Genomic DNA, 19,842 nt, shown 5'->3' on the forward strand with positions numbered 1-19,842 from the left:
TGAAGGTATTGTTCAAACTCATAAGTGATTTTCACTTAATAATGAAAGAGAAATTGTGTATAACCTACTACATGAAATGATAGAAATTTTAAACCTTACACTATAAATATGCCTAATAATACCAAAGTAGTATATCAATTTAAAATAATAATTTAATTCCATTTTATAAATTAATTTACTTCACCAAAAGGATTGGTGTATGCAATTGAAAATTATGTGCTGTGAACAGTTTTTGAGAAAGTAAAGGATCATCAATATTTTAGAGTTACTTAATTGTAAATCTGGCCCATTACACAAGTGTAGAGAGTTATGGTTGGTGGCATTTGTGAATTTACTAAGCAGTCACCTCTTCCTATAAAACCTAGAAAGAACAACAAAAGGAGAAAAGTAAATGGGTTCATAAAGTACAAAATCAGGCAAGTGAAAGGTATCCAATTTTCCACTCCCTTAGTTACAATCAAATTTTGGAAGGGTGAAAAACACCACATCAACAGTATAATACCTACTTCAGCGTTTTCACATTCTGGTTAGGGCACCCATTATAGCTCTCTGTTCAGACAGTGATAGTAGTTACAAAGTGCAACCAAAACATTAAATGTTGGTGAACACTTCTTCGCTTAATTAAGAAATGCTTTTGTCAGCTCCTTCCTTGAATAAAGGGGTTATTAATTCAAGACTAGAGAACATGCTCTGACGGTTTCTCTGTGGGAATTATGGTTGTACATATGTTACAGGGAATTGTCTTAATTATTTCAATTAATCAAACAAAATTCCCACCAAATATCTGGTGCAAATTAAAACACACATTTAGTGTAAACCTGGCGATTTGTAGACCTGTACCCCTGGGGATAAAAATATATGTTTATAAAAAATAAAATTTAAAATAAATAAATAAATAAATAAATAAAACACACATTTATACACAGAGCCTTTAAAAATCTTATAATTCTGCACAATTTTAAAATAATAATTATAACAAACCTTAACAGGAGAAATATGGAAATGTTCAAAAAAACTAAGAACTGACATATCAGTCATTGAAGTCTCCATTAACTCTGTATTTAGAGCATCAATATCTTGTTGGATTAACTTTGTCTGAAAAAAAACGAAATCAAGAATTAGTATTTTAATTTTTTTTCTCTAATGAGTTCAAGGAATGGCTACTTTTTTTTTTTAGTTTATAATTTTCCCAAGAAATAAAAATTGTTACCCGTTTTCTTTCAGCTTCAGGGTCCGTTGATGGGGTAAACAATGCAATAATAGCTCCTAGAAACCCCTGATCAACTTTCAAGGCCATTTCCTGAATGAGGACCATAAAATACCTGAGGAAAAAAATTTTTTAAAAGACAGAAAAGAGTTTCTATCAAACCTTGTAATTTTCAATGTTAAACTCTGATTTTGGCCAGAAGTCACAAAAAGATTTTTACACCTTCATGTCTTAAAAAAAAAGTGTTACGTTAACAAGATCAAGGTATCCTTAACTGAGCTGTTTTTTTTCTCCCCAGTAGAGATAAGATTTCACTGGTGGTAATACTGCTGTATTGATACTAAGCATTTAAAGTTCCAAATCCTGTATTTATCATGTTACAGAAGAGACAAATACCATTAGATGATAGAGCATGAATTATTCTATTTCTAAGGGCTACAGCAATTGTTCCAAGAGCACATTTCACAAATACATACATCATTTATATTTCACTGGGTATTTTATATTCTAATTGGAATTACAAAGAGGAAAAGTGGGTAAGGAACTTTACACCTTAAAATATAGAGGGACTATTATTATATTAAGTTCAACAAAGAAAATGACTTAACCATTAGTAGATTCATATGTTCAAGTGGAAAAAAAGTTTTACATGGAAGTCAGCCTCACAGGAGTGAAATTTATTTTCAAAATAGATTCTTGTTTTAAATTCCTTTAGTTAAATAGGGTAATCTTTACTTACTTGAACTGTAATACTTTACTGTATTCATTAAATCTTGTGATGACACTCACATCAATGAAAGGTTTGGGCTCTAAGAGGAAGAAAGAAAACAAAAAAAATCAGAGGAAAAAATCAAGCTTTATACTAGATCAAAATAATGTCCACTTAATTTTTAAAATAGAATGTCTCAATTTTTTTTCTTTTTTTTTTTACCTGAATCCAAAGCAATAGATTTTGGAGGAGCCACAGGATGAAATACAACAGGAAACATTGTACCTGGTAACTGACTATCAACCTTAAAAAAAAAAAAGAAAGAAAGAAAGAAAAGAAAATAATTCAGCAGTATTTGAAATAATGTAATAACTTTTAGTTTTAGAGATAACATTATAGAAGAGGCTACTAATTTCATCAGAATTAAATATTTGCATTGTATATGTGGTGCTATTAGAAGTTTCACTTTAAAACTAAAATTCATACATATGCCAGCAAGGGCAACCTTTTTTTTTTTTTTTTTTTTTTTAAGATTTTATTTATTTATTTGACAGAGAGAAATCACAAGTAAGCAGAGAGGCAGGCAGAGAGAGAGGAGGAAGCAGGCTCCCTGCTGAGCAGAGAGCCCGATGTGGGGCTTGAACCCAGGACCTGGGATCATGACCTGAGCCGAAGGCAGCAGCTTAACCCACTGAGCCACCCAGGCGAAGGGCAACCTTTTATGTAGGGAAATATTTAATTTCCTCCTAAGTGCATTAACACTGTGCAGCATATACACTATTAATCAAAATATTTGTGCTTATGGATCATGTGAGATTTTGACAGTTTATAATTTAAGTAAAATGTAAGTGGAAAAAGGATATGAAATTAGAAAGAAGAAAAAGAATAAAAATGTCCTAAGTAGTATTTAGTAGTTAAAAGGAAGAGAGGAAGGGAAGCAAGAAGGGAGCAAGAAAGCAAGCGGACAAAAATGTTCTCCAATGTCCACTCCTATGTAGAATGACAGGAGAAAATCTTATTTTGGGATCCCATGACAAATTCAAAGGAATTATTTAAAAATAACAACTTCAAGGGCGCCTGGGTGGCTCAGTGGGTTAAGCCTCTGCCTTCAGCTCAGGTCATGATCTCAGGGTCCTGGGATCGAGGCCCACATCGGGCTCTCTGCTCAGCAGGGAGCCTGCTTCCCTCTCTCTCTGCCTGCCTCTCTGCCTACTTATGATCTCTCTCTCTGTCAAATAAATTACAAAATCTTAAAAAAAGAATAAATAAAAATAAAAATAATTTCAGTGCAGGAAAACACTCTTGCAGGCCATCTGGTTAAATTAAATAGTCTCAACAGTCACAATCTTTGGGACACTAAGTATAGAGAATCCACAGGATACATGGGAAAAGGGAATAAATATACAAACAAAAAGAAAAAAACAGTTTACAATGTATGCTAGAGTCTTGCAGAAAAATTTTTACCCCCAGGTTTCCCAAAGGGATTAGGTATACTTATTAAACTGAAAATGACAATGTTACCTGAAGCCAGTACAATCTGGCTCTTAAACTTCTCTGGTGAGGAGATTGCTTAAACTCAATCTGAATCCCTGATAAAAAATCTCGCTTTATTGGGCAATGAACAGGGAGGCGCATTTCCATGGGAACTTTATCAAAATTGACCTGGGGAAAAAGCACATATGTTTATGATGAGTTGGTATTAGAAGGATAGCCCCTTTTAAATACCCATTTACTCACAAATTGAAAGGAGAAAACATTTTAATCTCTATGTCCCACCAAAAGATCTGCCTTAAGGTGATCTACAGTTGAGATCTTTGAAGCAGAATCATCAGTTTTCCACCAAAATGATGAAGAAAACAAGAAAACAACTGAGGAAATTTCCAATTATATAAACTGCAGTTTAAGAAAATAAACCATGTTTCGTATTTTTAAAAAAATCTCAATAATAATGAGTAATTCTAGGTAATTCTTAAATTTTGTTCTAACAGAGTTAAACAATGAATAGTTAATAGCTTATTTATGTCAGTTTGTTTTCGTTTGAGTATGGCCAACCTTTATAGGGATGAGGGTTGGGATGGGGAGCATATCTGGTAATCAATCCAAACTCAACCATTAAACATCAAAGAATAACTACAACTGTGTAACTGAACCAAAGCAAATGAGAAATGGCAGTCAAGCTTCTGGGGTCTTCTTAGGGCAAAAGTGACCTTCAACTGCAATACCGTAAGGGCCTGCAGAGAGTACACCTATATTTGTGACATCTACCCAAGTCCAACAATCATTCACATTTAATGAACTTAATTGAACGGATTTTCTACAGATTTTTCATTACTGAAATAAGTAATTTTGCACAGACTTTATTTACCAATATATATTGGTATCATTCAAAACAGAATAAAAGTTCCAATAAGCAATATTAATTTCTGCATAATCTTACTGAAAACAAGTTCCATGAAACTGTCTTATAAACAGAAGAAATTACAAAAATGCAAAAGGGAAACATTTAAATCATGTTTCACAGTATATGATTTAATAACATATTTTGATTTAAAATGTACTAATGATTATGAGTCATGTCAATCCTACTAACAACTAAGAGTTCATTTGCTATAAATTAGTTTCTGCACACACATTTTTACTTGGATAAAATTTTGCACACAAAATTTTACTCTAAATTTTCCTTACTTATTATGCACCGATGAAATACCAAAACATATATATGTATGTATATATATATACATACATATATATGTTTATATATATATAAATATAAAAACCAAAACAAAAAAATTCTGGTATACCTCAAAATTATTATCTAGCTTAATCCATCCATGGTCTTTTGATACTTGATATTTTTTATAGGACTGTTCCAGCAACATTATCTGCTTTTGACTAAAAGGCTTCCATTTCTGCTTTGGTTTCATCTCCCAAACAACACCAGAACTAAAACAATTCACAAAGAAAATTAAATTAGTAGTATATATTAGGCTTGCTGGAATTGTCATTCAACCACAAATTATTACAACTATAAACCTTCTATGAAAATTATACAAGATATTTTTTAAGCAGCAAAATACACCTGTATTATAAAAGTACATAAGGAAAAGGGGCAGGGGAAATGTTCTTCTCTCACACATTCACATCAATCTATTAAGGAACTCAAACTTTTTTCATAAAAAGCCTTATAGTAAATATTTTAGACTTAATGTCTGAGACAAAATTGAGGTTAAGTAAGTGCTTAAATAACAAGAGAAAAAAATTGCACAAATTTTTCTAATTGACCAGATTCAAAATATAAAAACAACTGAGTACAAATTTTATTTTATTTTATTTTTTAAAATATTTTGTTTATTTATTTGACAGAAAGATCACAAGCAGGCAGAGAGGGGGAAGCAGACTCCCTGCAGAGCAGAGAGCCTGATGCTGGGCTTAATCCCAGGACCCCGAGATCAAAATTTTTTAAAATTTTTTATAATTGACATATAATTTGGTATAATTGACATAGCATTAATTTCAGGTACACTAATGATTTAATATTTGCATATATTGTGAAATGATCATCACAATAAACCTAGTTAACAACTGTCACCATACATACTTACAAAAAATTTTTTTTTAACCTTTCTCGGGGTGACAACATTTCATTTCATTATTAGGGCTCAAAGTCAGTATTCATAGAGGCTATTCTTTAGTCACTTCAAACTCAGCACTGGCTTCTCAATACACAATAAGTGAGCAGTATGGGTAACATCTGTTGACCCATTAAGAGCCAAGGAAAACCACTCAAAATGATTTGCCTTATTTTTAATTGACTATTGATGTTGCTCTGAATGTCCTCAGTTCTTCAAGCAACTATTTTCACAAAAAGGCTAAGGGTTCTAAGTTTATTAACTCTGGACACCTCTCTTCAGCTGCTACATTCAGGTGATTCCAATTACCTCACCATTGGTAAAGATGTTCCTTGCCTGGCTAACAGATGAGTCATTCAGGGTTTTTTGGTGGGTTTTTTTTTTTTTGGTTTTTTATTTTTGTAAAGAAAGTCTGTTGTATGAGTTATTTTTTCTTAAATTTTTAAATTTTTCTGGCCATTCCTTTCCTGTGAGGTGGGTATATTGTGACAAGTGCTTAGTTTGGAAATTTCAATATTCTTTTAGCACAGGTAAATATTCTTTTATTTTTATTTTTTGTTTTTTTTTTTAAAGACTTTATTTATTTATTTGACAGAGAAAGATCACAAGTAGGCAGAGAGAGAGAGAGAGAGAGAAGCAGGCTCCCCACTGATCAAAGAGCCTGATGCGGGGCGCGATCCCAGGACCCTGAGATCACGACTTGAGCCAAAGGCAGCAGCTTAACCCACTGAGCCACCCAGGTGCCCCTGTAAATATTCTTTTAGCACAGGGTCATTACATAATAGAATAATGCTTTGCCATTTCATTTAATAACTAACTGTGACCTGGAAGAGAGATACTCAAAGTCCACTTTCTCTACTTCTTTTAACATGATCAGTATGCATTAGTAATAAAAAACAAAAGTTTCAGGATAGTTATATGTGTGGTAATCTACAATCTCGAGTTATTTTTCCTTTGTTGTGTGCTAAGCAGCAGTACAAAAGCAGCCACAGATATTTAAAGAAATAAGCAAGGCTGTGTTCTAATAAAGCCTTAGTTATGGGCAACAAACTCTGAATTTTGTATAATCTTCATGCATTACAAAATACTATTTTCTTTCAATTTTTTCCAACCATTTAAAAATGTAAAAAATTCTTAGACTGAAGTCTCTAAGAAACAGGTCATCAACTAGATTGGGCTCACAGGCCATACTTTGCTGATCCCGGATTACGGAAGACTGTTTGCATAATGATAAAATACAACCCCATAATATTTTAACATAGTTTGTTGGTATTAATCAATGACACGGTTAACAATGTCCTCACTATATTATGTATTTAATCAATTAAGATAATGAATAAAATATCTACTATAAATTATATAAATCTTGGGCTGCCTGAGTGGCTCAGTGGGTTAAGCATTCAACTCTTGATTTTGGCTCAGAACATGGTCTCAGGGTTGTGAGATCGAGCTCCAAGTCAGGCTCTGCACTGGGTGTGGAGACTGCTTAAGTTCCTCTCTCTCCCTCTCCCTCTGACCCTCCTCTCTCTCTAAAATAAATGAATGAATGAATGAATGAATGAATAATATAAATCCAACATCAATTCATAACAAAAACTCTTCAACAAATTAGGAAGAAAGGGGGGGAACCTCAACCTGAAAAAGAACATCCACAAAAAACCTACAGTTAACATCAGACTTAAGAGTGAGAAACTAGATGCTTTCTTACTAAGACCAGGAACAAAGAACAAGGACATCTACTCTTACCACTCTTATTCAACACTGGGAGATCCTAGATAATGCAATAAGTTAAGAAAATAAAAGGTATACAGATTAGGAAAGAAGAAATAAAGCTGTCTTTGTTCTCAGATGACAGGACTGTCTATGCAGAAAATCCTAAAGAATCAATAAAAAAAAATTCCTGCAACTAATGTTTCAAGATACAAAGTTAATATACAAAAATCAATTGTGTTCTTACATATCAGCAATGAACAACTGAAATTTGAAATTAAAAAGATAATATTTATATTAGCACCAGAGAAATGGTGCTAATATAGAGAAATGTTCATACTTAGGTATAAACAAAATCTAACAAATTTGTACAGAATCGATATGAGGAAAACTAGAGAAGTCTGATCAAAGAGATCAAAGATCTGAATACAAGGATCTTTGTACACCGTATGAAGACTGAATAATGTCAAATGTCAGTTCTTTCCAAGTTGATCTACAGCTTCGAAGCAATCCCAACCAATACCCCAGCTAACTGATAAACTAATTCTAAAGTTTATATGGAAAGGCAAAAGACTCAAAATCGTCAACATAATATTAAAGAAGAAAAGTGGGAGGAGTGACACTACCTGACTTCAAGATTACCACAAAACTACAGAAATCGAGACAGTGTGGTATGGGTGAAAGAACTGACAATCACACCAAGCGAATGAAGGGTCCAGAAATAGACTCAAACAAATGCAGGCAACTGATTCTGAAAAGGAGCAAAGGCGGGGCGCCTGGGTGGCTCAGTGGGTTAAGCCGCTGCCTTCGTCTCAGGTCATGATCTCAGGGTCCTGGGATCGAGTCCCGCATCGGGCTCTCTGCTCAGCAGGGAGCCTGCTTCCCTCTGTCTCTCTCTCTGCCTGCCTCTCTGTCTACTTGTGATCTCTCTCTCTGTCAAATAAATAAATAAAATCTTAAAAAAAAAAAAAAAAAAGAAAAGGAGCAAAGGCAATTCAATGGAAAAAGTACAATCTTTTCAACAAATGGTGACAGAACTGAACATGCAAAAAAAAAATTAATCTAGACCTAGAACTTACAGATTTTACAAACACTAACTCAAAATGTATAATTATAGACCTAAATATCAAACACAAAAGTATAAAATCCAGCAGGTAACACAGGAGAAAATGCACGTAACTTTGCATTTTTTTGACTTCTACACTACAACTCCTACAGCACAACTTAGGAAAGGAAATCCGCCCCCCCCACCCCGCCCCGGTCTCATTAAAATTAAAAACCTCTTCTGTGTGAGAGACACTGTTAAAAGAATGAAAAGACAACCAAAGACTGGGAGAAAATATTTGCAAAATACATATCTGATAAAAGACTTAATTCAATGATACAAAGAACTCTTGAAATTTAATAAGAAAATGAAAAATTTAAAAATGGGCAAAAGACCTGAATCTCCCCAGAGAAGATATTCTGATAGCAAATAAGCATTTGAAAAGATACTCAACAGCACATGTAATTAGGGAATTGCAAATTAAAACAATAAAGACGTATCACTACATCCCTGTTAGAATGGCCAAAATTTGAAACACGGACAACACCAAATGCTGACAAGGATGTGGGGCAATGAATGCTCACTCACGCATTCCTGGTGGAAATGCAAAATGGTGCAGCCGCTTTGAAAAACAACTTGGCAATTCCTTACAAAACTTAACATAATCCTACCATAAAATCCAGCAATCACGCTCCTTGATATATACCCAAATGAGATTAAAAACTTCTGTCTACACAAAAACCTGCCTATGAATGTTTATAGCAGCTTTAGTCATAAATGCCAAAACTTAGAAGCAACCAAGATGTCTTTCAATAGGTGAATAAACTGGCATATCCAGACATGAGATAGTATTAAGTGATTTTTTAAAATGAGTTATTAAGCACAAAAAGAACATGAGGAAACTTAAAAAAATATTGCTAAGTGAAAGATGCTTATCTGAAAAAGCTACATACATATGATTCCAATGATATGACATTCTGGGAAAGGCAAAACCTAGGGACGATAAAAAGATTAGTGGTTTCCAGAGGTTCAGGGGGAGGGAGAAAGGGATGAAAAGGTGACACACAGGTGACTTTTTATGATACTGAAACTATTCTATAGAACACTGTAATGACAGTTGTATTATCCAATCGTCAAACCTATAGAATTTATAACACTAAGAGCAGACATAACAAACAACATCAACACTGGACTTTAGATAATAATAAGGCATCAACATTAGAACATCGACAGTAAAAAATGTACCACACTACTTCAAGATGTTAATAATAGGGGAAAAATGCAGGGCATATGGGAACTTAAGTACGTTACAGCCAATTTTTCTGGAAACCTAAAACTGCCTAAAAAGTAAGTTTATCTTTAAAAATTACATAACTGATTTACTTTCCCTCAGTACACATCCTCACTGAATGTGTATTAAATGCTTACTGCATCAGAAAAAAGATAACCAAGTTCTTTCAGATGAATTTTAAAGTCCTTATGAATAAGGACCAGTCTGACAAAATGTAATAACATATGTAATATTAAAGTAAAAATAAGTTATATCAAAGAACAGAGTGAAGAAATTGAATTTATAGGACTTAAAAATTATTTTCATATTTAGGTTAAAAATACTATAAAATTCTCAAGTATATAGCCAAAAGAATATATTTCTCATGTAAACACAAATATATTAATATTATATCAACATTATATTATATACCCTTTATTTTTTATTATATATTATATTAGGGTATATTATATACCCTTTTTTTAAAAGATTTTATTTATTTATTTGACAGAGATCACAAGTAGGCGGAGGTGGTGGGGAAGCAGGCTCCCGCTGAGCAAAGAGCCCGATGCAGGGCTCAATCCCAGGACCCTGGAATCATGACCTGAGCCAAAGGCAGAAGCTTTAACCCACTGAGCCACCCAGGCACCCCAGGATGTATACCCTTTATAGAACTCTTAATCCATCAGGTGTTGCATAAAGTATGTTACATTTATGATCTTTTTATTGACTTAATGTTTTACTTCACTAAACATGATTATTGATATTGACACTATGATGGTTATACATGGGAACATGGTAACCATTCTATCCATCAGTCTCCAAGAAAAGGAGTCTTTTAGCAAAGTTAGTGAGATTTAAAAAGTCAAAATAAATAAATTCAAATAGTTTTCTTATACAGATACAAGCAGAATCAGAGCAAATAACTGATTCCATCACTATTAAAACATTCTAAATAACCGCCCATTAAAAACTATGGATCCATGTCAAATACTGCCTCCTCCATGAATATTTCCTCCAATTTATCTGACCCACTCTGTTGGCTTCCTCTAATCCAGGCCAGTTTCTTCAGTCTCTACTGCACAAAACAACTTAATTGTTTCTATCTCTGTACTTCCATTGCATGTTTATATACTTCTTTGTAGCATTTCTGTTATCATAATTCATCAAAACAATACATACCAAAAACAAAGAAGCAAACCTCTTTTTTCTCCACCAAATGATGATGAATACAGTAAGGACAGAGGCATTATCTTAGTCATCTTTCTATCTTAGGGGCTTTTCAATTAGCAGTGAAAAAAAAAACTATTCATAAGTTATGCTGAAAGAGTATAAAAATTCAGAACAGCTATTTACTCTCAGTAAACTTGATATTATGAACTCAGTGTTTTTTAAAGATTTCTGACGCCCCATCTTCCTTCTTCCATACCTGGTTATCCCAACATATGAAACTTCCTGTTTGTTTTCATTGTTAACCAGGGAAAGCCCAAGACTATGGAGAGAAAAGGTTATTTCATGATCGGCCTGCTCCATTTCTTCTGCCTGCAGTGCTTTGGAAACCAAGGCAACATCATCGGTGAAAAGCAACACTCTCTGGCGTCCATCTAGGAATGATACCCAGTGTATCTGAGTATTTGCATCATAGGGAAACTGGCCACATTCATCCTGGGGAAAAGAAAGACTATATTAAACCTATAAGCAGTAAGTTTTTATTACATAAAGTTAAACCTCAGTATCTGAGAACATTTAGAAAAGTTTAAAAAACATGACAATAAATTGGAAAGCTAACTATCAAAATGACATAAATTAATTAAAGTTGTAACATATTTTAACTCACCAATGCTTTCAAACAATAACAAACATTAATAGTGCTTTGGTTTTTTTGTACCCTTGACTGCTCCAAGGGCACTCAGCAGGAACAAGAGTACCCTGCAAGGGCACCTGGTCCTAAGATGCTTATTTGTCTTCAAGACGGAGAGGTTCTTAAGTTTATTAGAAGAGTAACCTCACATAAAAATAACCTAGTTTATTTTTATGTTTTAATAACTTACAACACTGCAAATATTTCTATAAGACACACCATATAAAACTATTATTTGTACTTAGTGTGTACTGTTTTGTAAAGCCTTCATGGCTGAAGGTCTCATATAGCACTAAAAATATAAGACTTGATTTGGTCAGTGTTTTTAGAGACTGAAATGATGATTTCCTCCTCATTCTGGGCTATATAAATATAAGAGTTCATTTCAACAAACAGTACAAAGACCTACTATATACTTTTCATTTCATGCTTTCTTGGAAAAAAAGGCAAACAAAGGATTTATCAAGAGAATAGGAACAGCTGAGTTTGGTTGCTGTTTATCATCTGTCTATTGCTTTTTTTTTTTTTAAGATTTTATTTATTTATTTGACAGACAGAGATCACAAGCAGGCAGAGAGGCAGGCAGAGAGAGAGGAGGAAGCAGGCTCCCCGCTGAGCAGAGAGCCCCATGCGGGGCTCGATCCCGGGACTCTGGGATCATGACCTGAGCTGAAGGCAGAGACTTAACCCACTGAGCCACCCAGGCGCCCCTGTCTGTTGCTTTTTTTTAATTGAAGTATGGTTGACACATGATGTTTCATTAGTTTTAGGTGGACACCATCATGATTCAACAACGCTCTACATTATCCTATACTCACCACAAGCGTAGCTAACATCTGTCACCATTCAATGCTATTACCGTACCACTGACAATATTCCCTATGCTGTACCTGTCAGCTCCGTGACTTACTCATGCCATAACTGGAAGCCTGTACGTTCCACTCCCTTTCACCCATTTTGCTCACCCCCCACCGCAATCTCTGGCAAGCACAAATTTGTTCTCTGTATTGATGGGTCTGTTTCTGGTTTTGTTTGTTGGTTGGTTGGTTGTTGTTTTTTAGATTCCAGTGTTTAAGTGAAATCATACAGGTATTTTTCTTTCTCTGACTTATTTCTCTTAGCATAGTACCCTCAAGGTCCATCCATGTTTTCGTAAATGGCATGAACACACCATTTTTAAGACTGAGTGAATGGAATATTACTTTGTCATATCATCATATTCTATTTAAAGTTTTTGCTTTGAATTATAGTTGTATAGAAATTAAAATCAACAACTTTGCTTTCTTTTTACTTGTTTGCCTCCTAAATCCTTACTGCCTCTTCATGCTTGTAACGTTCTGTGTTAGTTTGGTTAACACATATCTTTTGTAAGTAGCATATATTTAGATACTGTTTTCTAACTTAATCTGAGTATTGTCTTTTAATAGGAGAATTTAAACCATTTTCATAACTGATGGGAAGTTAAACCATCATAATTGATGGGAAGCATGGTTTAACAGAATAAGTCCATGGACCTGGTTTTGAATTTTATTTTATTTATTTTATTTTTTATTTTTAAAGATTTTATTTAATTATTTGACAGACAGATATCACAAGTAGGCAGAGAAGCAGGCAGAGAGAGAGGGGGAAGCAGGCTCCCCGCTAAGGAGAGAGCCAGATGCAGGGCTCAATCCCAGGATCCTGGGATCATGACCTGAGCCGAAGGCAGAGGCTTTAACCCACTGAGCCACCCAGGTGCCCCCTGGTTTTGAATTTTAACCAGCAATTCTGAATTCTGATCATAAGAATTAGTGATAATATGCAGAAAGCATTAACACAGAAGATAGATTCAATAAAAGGTACTTGCCACTTGTTACATACTTCCTTAAGTCTCCTTTCTTTAAGAGCAAAATTGTCTTTATTTTCGTTTTCTCAATTGCTTAAAATTTTCTTACCAATGATTTTAGTTCTACTAATTAATAGTTTTTAAAAAACAAAAACTGTAATCTGTACTTCTGTAATTAGAATTTAAGATTAAATGGTATATTTATGGTATGAACAGAATATATTGTTTCCCTACTCCACTTCTACTTCATTTGGGCATGTCTTTTTATTTCACCATGCATTCTTCTATTTCATAGCTGTTACAGCTTTGTAACTTAGTTGAGGATGCAAGACATAAACTTGGAAAATTTCTTGTGGTCCTCCTGTAGTAAAAGAAGTTTCAGGGGTATAATCACCTTCTGATTCTACAGGATAATTCCACATTTTTCTCCTGAGCTATTTTTTTCATAAACCCCGTGTTGCTGGGAGTTTTTTTGTTGTTTTGTTTTTTTTTTTTCCCTGTTCATTCACACTTAATAAGGAAAGATCTGTTCAGACCTAATATTTGTCAATAATGTATGGATTTTCTTTGAACTCCCTCACCATGTCCACTTGGACCTAAGTGGAACTCTGTTCTCAAATAGACTTAGCAAACAAGGGAATGGGCAACTGCCTTGCTTCTAGCTCAGTTTCCAGAATCTGGCAGATTAGCTGCTAACTGAGGCACAATTATCTACTTTTCCTATTGCCTGGTTCCCTGGTTCTCCAAGACCAAATAGAAAAGAAACATTAAAAACCACAATCCCCACATACACTATTCCCAGATTCTTCCTCAATCTGCCTCAGTATACACATCTGAATATCCTCCTCTAGGAGTTCTTTCCCACTTTCTCTCTAGTGTCTATATACTACCACTGGGTGTTGTAGTTACTGAGCAGCGTTAAATGTGACAAGAGGGAAACAATACCAGCACAGTCAGAGACCTCTGCTAGAGCTCCCATGTCTCTGAGCCAAGAAGTAAGAGGATCAGGGAATTTAAGCCTCTGTACCATTTACAAAACTTTGAGTTTTGGTCTTGTAAAAAGTAAAGCACAAGCAAGGCAGTATAGCTCCATCAAATTGTTATGGTGATAATTATTCCAAGAATCTCGTAACAGAGGAACTATCTGATTTTTCAAAAGTGGGTTAAGTCTCTTTTATGGGTATTTCAGAGTGAATAGAGGAGAGGATAATTCAGCCACTACTAGCTGATCACCATTTTAAAGCAAAAGTCAATAAAGTTTTTTTAACAACTGGCATTATCAGACAGCAGAACAGGACACACTGTATGAACTTTTCATAATAGAATATATTTCTATAGAAACAAAAGATCTATATTACTAACATAGGAGCAATTCCTACACTAGAGAAAGGCTGGTAGGTGAATCCTTAAGACCTTCCCAAAGTTTAAGAGCCTAAGAATAACCATTTGATTAAATTAGCTACCTAAATATTATTTTAATAAATTAATTCATTAAATTCCTTCTGTGGGTTAATTTGCATACTGTCTGATTCCTTTAATTAAAATATATGGTCTTCATTGGGAAAATATGCCTAAAAACCTCACAGCCAACAGGGGCATGCATATGTTCAAAATAAAGTTGTTTTTACTTAGCTTTAAAATTCCTTTCTTTAAAAAAAAAAAAGATAGGGGCGCCTGGGTGGCTCAGTGGGTTAAGCCGCTGCCTTCGGCTCAGGTCATGATCTCGGAGTCCTGGGATCGAGCCCCGCATCGGGCTCTCTGCTCTCTTGGGGAGCCTGCTTCCTCCTCTCTCTCTGCCTGCCTCTCTGCCTGCTTGTGATCTCTGTCAAATAAAAAAAAAAAAAAAAAAAATCAAAAAAAAAAAAAAAAAAAAAAGATATATATAAAAAGATACTTCACTGGTCTTTACTTGGACAAGATAAAGCAGGCCTGTTTTTTAAACTGTAAAGAAATTATTTTGACTAATCTAAAATACTGGTATGAACTACTTGCAATCTAAACTCCAAAACCGACCTATTTTGAAAATACTTCCAATTCATTTTTAGTTGAATAAGGACAAACATGACAGTGAGAAGCTGGCCTGTCTGCTTCCTTCGTCACCAGGCCCCTCTAACAGCACTCATTCACGTCACATGATACCTTCAACAGACTGTGTTCTCCGGTATTTGCTGCGTATGTCCAGATAAGTTTTCTGGTACCAGTAGGATCTGCCCAGGCAAAAAGTCGAGCTTCTCCTGGCACCAAGTGCACCTCCTCCTGTGACCCACTGAAACACAACCACCAGAGGGAAGATGAAAACAGCCAGGCCCTTGAGTAACCGAGACCTGTGATTTACAGAGGAGTGGATTGGCACAAAAATCTTCTAAAATTGCCTTTCTTAATAAACAGAACTCTGCCTAAAAATAAGTACCCTAAAATGTCCAATAAACTAACGGCTTAAAGCTTGAGGGATGGGAATATTGCCTTTCTGAAGTTGCAGTGTGCTCCAGACTGATGCGGACCATGGAATTTATTAAAGTAAACAAACTGGCACATCAGGGCTCACCTGCAGGAAAAGCTATAAACAATAAATCCTTTAGCAGCAGTAGAACTTTAAGCACTCAGTGCTTAACTTTATGAATCAAATGCAATAGATAAGAAACATGAGTCTTGGGGAAAATCTAAAATTAGGTCCACACTGTTGCTACTCAAACTGTGATCTATGGAGAAGCAGCAGTCTTACCTGGAGCTTGCTGGAAGCACAAAATCCTGGGCCCTGCCTAAAACCTACTCAATCAGAATCTGCATTTTAACAAGATTTCTGGGAGATTCAAACCATTAAAGTTTAAGAAGTATTAGTCCATATTACAAAAATCTTTCCAGGGAACAACAACAACAAAAGGAACCCAATTAGGTTTCAATCCCATTCTATAATTTTAAATCTCCGAGTGGATTCCAGTCAGGAGAATTAAGAACAGGTAAATCTACAAGGCATTATTTTATATAAAATAATTCTGTATGTAAAAATAACCTTAGGTATATATAAGATTTTACACTTATATAAAATAATGCCTTGCAGATTTATAATAGTAATTCTTGGCAAATATGTAGTATGTATTTTAAGGGTTTAAAACTGTCTGTTATGTCCTTAAATGGTATCATCCAAGTCAAATGACAGCACAAGCAAGAGCAACAAAATTCCTATCATTCCATATTTATATTCAACACCACTACCTATTCATTGTCCTCTCACTGAAGCTTCTACCGCCTCTCCTCAGGCAGGGGACGGGGAGGCGGAAACAGCTTGATAAAGATTTATAGGGAGAGGTTCACAGAACATTTGCAAATGTTGCAAATTTGCAAATTCTTACAATAGAATGATAATGCTTCAACAGCTGAACAGGTTCACAGTTCCTTATATGCAATTCTGAAATTTTAAAAGCTCCAAAAGTTCAAAAATTTTTCTATTAGTTTGGTATCAAACATTTGGCTAAAAAACCTAATCTGAACTGCTGTGAGATGGTTAATAGTTTTGACTTATCCCACTTGATATGAATATTTGTAAGTTTTGCTTCAGGAATATTAATGTACTGGAATATAGAGAACTGTCCCAAAACCTGCTGAGGGTATTAAAATAAACAGCATGTGTTCCATGTTACCATACTAAAACCAGAAAACATGTGAAATGGTAAACACATTTCCCATAGAAAGGACTGTGGGCCTTTCTATGGGACCTCAAAGAAAAACACATAGAAAGGACTATATAAAAAGCAAATGAGATTTCCCATGCACCGTGTTTTTCATACCTCTGTTTGTATGTGAGGACGTCCTGTGATGTGTGGTTTATTACTAGAGCAGGTGCAGATCCCTCATGGTAATCAGAAAAGGTGATGACAGTTGAGTGTTCAGCAGTGTTTACATCCACCAAGATACCCCCATTCTATTGCAGAAAAAAAAATTCTGTTTGAGGCATTGGTTTCACTTGCAGGGACATTTGGAATTTCAATCAGTTATGTAGACACAAAAAGTCTGTTTTCTTAAGTTGTTACTGAAAAGCACACTGGCTCTGATCTCTTACAAATACATGTATAGCACCTTACAAATATATATATATTAGCACCTTCAAATGATTACTGGTAGATTTTCTTTTCCAGTTGAACTTTTTTTTTAAATTTAAATTCAATTAGTAGTAGATTTTATAGCATGTTTTAATAAAATATTTTAAAGCAGATTTTAAAAACTGAAGACATTGTATTTTAAAACATGAAAACATAATAAGAAATTAAACTAAATTACGTTAAATTAAATTAAAAACCATGAAAACATACCAGCTCTTCTAAGCTCAGTAAAGTGCCATTATCCTGTCGGTTATAAAAAAATGGTTTGGAGGATCCTTCATGGCCCACCACTCTCACACAAAGCTTGCCTGACAAATTTTCAGGCCAAAAGGGAAGACACTGAGAAAGTAAAAGTTAATATCAGTCTTAAAACAATATTGGGGTATCAGTAAGACAATGGCTAATTAAGTTTTCAATTCTAAATCTGATCACGATATAATTATTACTAAGTTTCTTAAAATATTTCCTCCACATCTCATGTTAAGATTATTAACAATATAAGGCCTATTTATGAAATCAAAGATACTCCATCAGAAGAACACAGATCTATTAGTCTGTATGCACTTATGGAATAACTGTAATATGAGAAACTAAAGCACTTACTGATTAAGAATGCCTCAAATGTCCTGAATACTTCAAACCTATAATCTTAAAACATCTGCTTTTGTGCATATCCCATTATAATTCCATAATGCACTATGAATTCTTTCAGTGTTATCTTAGCCTAGAAAAACTAGAAAGACAATTGAAGGCAGAGAACACCACAGACCTTGCTGGAAGTCCTAAAATTACCTTCCTAACTGTTTGATCTTAATCAAAGCATATACCTCTCTGAGCCTTATCTGTAAAACTGAGGTTTTAGTTCCTAATAAAATACAAAATGTCCCTCTGTTATACAATACTAGGTAAATCCTATCTCTGAATGAAAATGTTACTATTATCAAACCCACATCAATGATAATGAGCATTTGTATGTTGAGAGATCTTTTTAATTAACACATAATATATTATTGGCTTCAGGGGTACAGGTCTGTGACTCATCAGTCTGACACAATTCACAGCACTCACCATAGCACATACCCTCCCCAGTGTCCATAACCCAGTCACTCTATCCCTCCCCCATCACCCCCCAGCAACCCTCAGTTTGTTTCCTGAGATTAAGAGTCAACAGAGATCATTCTAAGTGCCTTGGAAAGCCCATGACTTTCAGAGCTCTAAATTTATATAACTGGAATCATTCCTCTTAATCTCTTGCTAAGTTTATACACACACACAATTTTGTTTTTGAGGTATACAAAAGAATGGTTCTTTAAGCTCAGCTGGTTTGGTTGAAAACGCAGGCAAATTCAAGCAGGAATGCTCATCTTTGCACCTGTCCTCTTCCCCTCACTCTCTTCACTCCTAAAATCTTGTTGAACCTGCAGTGTTTAGTTCAAATGCCATCTCTTCTATGACACACTCCCTTTTAATCTTGGCTACAATAATGGTGACTTCCATTGACTGTACTGACTTTAGGGAAGTATGAGATTCAATTTCCTTCTCAGTAAAGTGAGGGGGTTGAATTTTAGGAATTTTTTTTTTTTTCCTAAAGATTTTATTTATTTATTTGACAGAGAGAGATCACAAGTAGACGGAGAGGAAGGCAGAGAGAGAGAGAGGGGGAAGCAGGCTTCTCGCCGAGCAGAGAGCCCGATGCGGGACTCGATCCCAGGACCCCGAGATCATGACCTGAGCCGAAGGCAGCGGCTTAACCCACTGAGCCACCCAGGCGCCCCCAAATTTTAGGAATTTTTCAAGGAAACTTTCAGATAATCTATTCAGAAATTCTAAAACCACCTATAACTTTGCATGTATTTTCTTCCTGTATTAATTTATATGAGTCTTAAGCCCTCCAGCAAGATTATATGCTTCTTGAATGCAGAGACATTATCCTAACTACTGAGATAATTCATAGTACATTATCTTTATCTTCATTTCACAATACACAACCATATGTTCTATACATATAGGAAGAACTAGAGATTGGTGTTAGCCCTCTAGACTGGCTGCTGATAAATATTACCAGTACTTTTCTTCTTTTTTTAACATGTGTTTATAGTGCAAAAGCAAAGCCAAGGTTTGCTATCATATTTTTGTATTAAATTTTTATTTTAATTTTAATACAAAAATATGATAGCAAAATGAGTATAACAAAGAAGAATATGTGATTCTTATTTATATGGCCATATTTATTCGTACATTTTAAGAGCCAGTTGTAGTAAAGGAAAATTTTACCTCTGAAGAAGCAATATAGTTCCACTTATTAGTGGGCATTGAGCCATCAGCTGCAATTTCACCAACCTCTAGTTCAAATGATGACTTGTTTGCAATGGTGCAAAAGGGAGTCAGAGTAACTATTCGTGTAAGATTAAAACTGCTCATTTTGATGCTAACACCAACCTGTATGAGGGAAAAAACAAGTGTATAATTTCTCAGTACTTAATACAGTT

The 19,842-nt window shown here is 34.7% G+C and overlaps 1 protein-coding gene across 3 annotated transcripts in view; it reads right to left on the bottom strand.

The window, feature by feature from the left end:
* Nucleotides 1-19,842, bottom strand: part of VPS13C (vacuolar protein sorting 13 homolog C) — a 187,272-nt gene that overhangs the window by 23,718 nt on the left and 143,712 nt on the right. For all 3 annotated transcript variants that reach the window (XM_047735663.1, XM_047735661.1, XM_047735662.1), the window contains 11 exons: nt 19,628-19,792; nt 17,564-17,692; nt 17,042-17,175; nt 15,396-15,522; nt 11,000-11,235; nt 4,718-4,859; nt 3,438-3,578; nt 2,139-2,220; nt 1,947-2,016; nt 1,211-1,322; nt 982-1,095 (listed from right to left, as the gene is read on the bottom strand). In XM_047735663.1, coding sequence (XP_047591619.1) covers nt 982-1,095; nt 1,211-1,322; nt 1,947-2,016; nt 2,139-2,220; nt 3,438-3,578; nt 4,718-4,859; nt 11,000-11,235; nt 15,396-15,522; nt 17,042-17,175; nt 17,564-17,692; nt 19,628-19,792 — 1,452 coding nt within the window. The remainder of the gene's footprint in view (nt 1-981; nt 1,096-1,210; nt 1,323-1,946; nt 2,017-2,138; nt 2,221-3,437; nt 3,579-4,717; nt 4,860-10,999; nt 11,236-15,395; nt 15,523-17,041; nt 17,176-17,563; nt 17,693-19,627; nt 19,793-19,842) is intronic.

The sequence above is a fragment of the Lutra lutra genome, chromosome 7 (genome assembly GCF_902655055.1).
Source record: "Lutra lutra chromosome 7, mLutLut1.2, whole genome shotgun sequence".
NCBI lineage: Eukaryota > Metazoa > Chordata > Mammalia > Carnivora > Mustelidae > Lutra > Lutra lutra.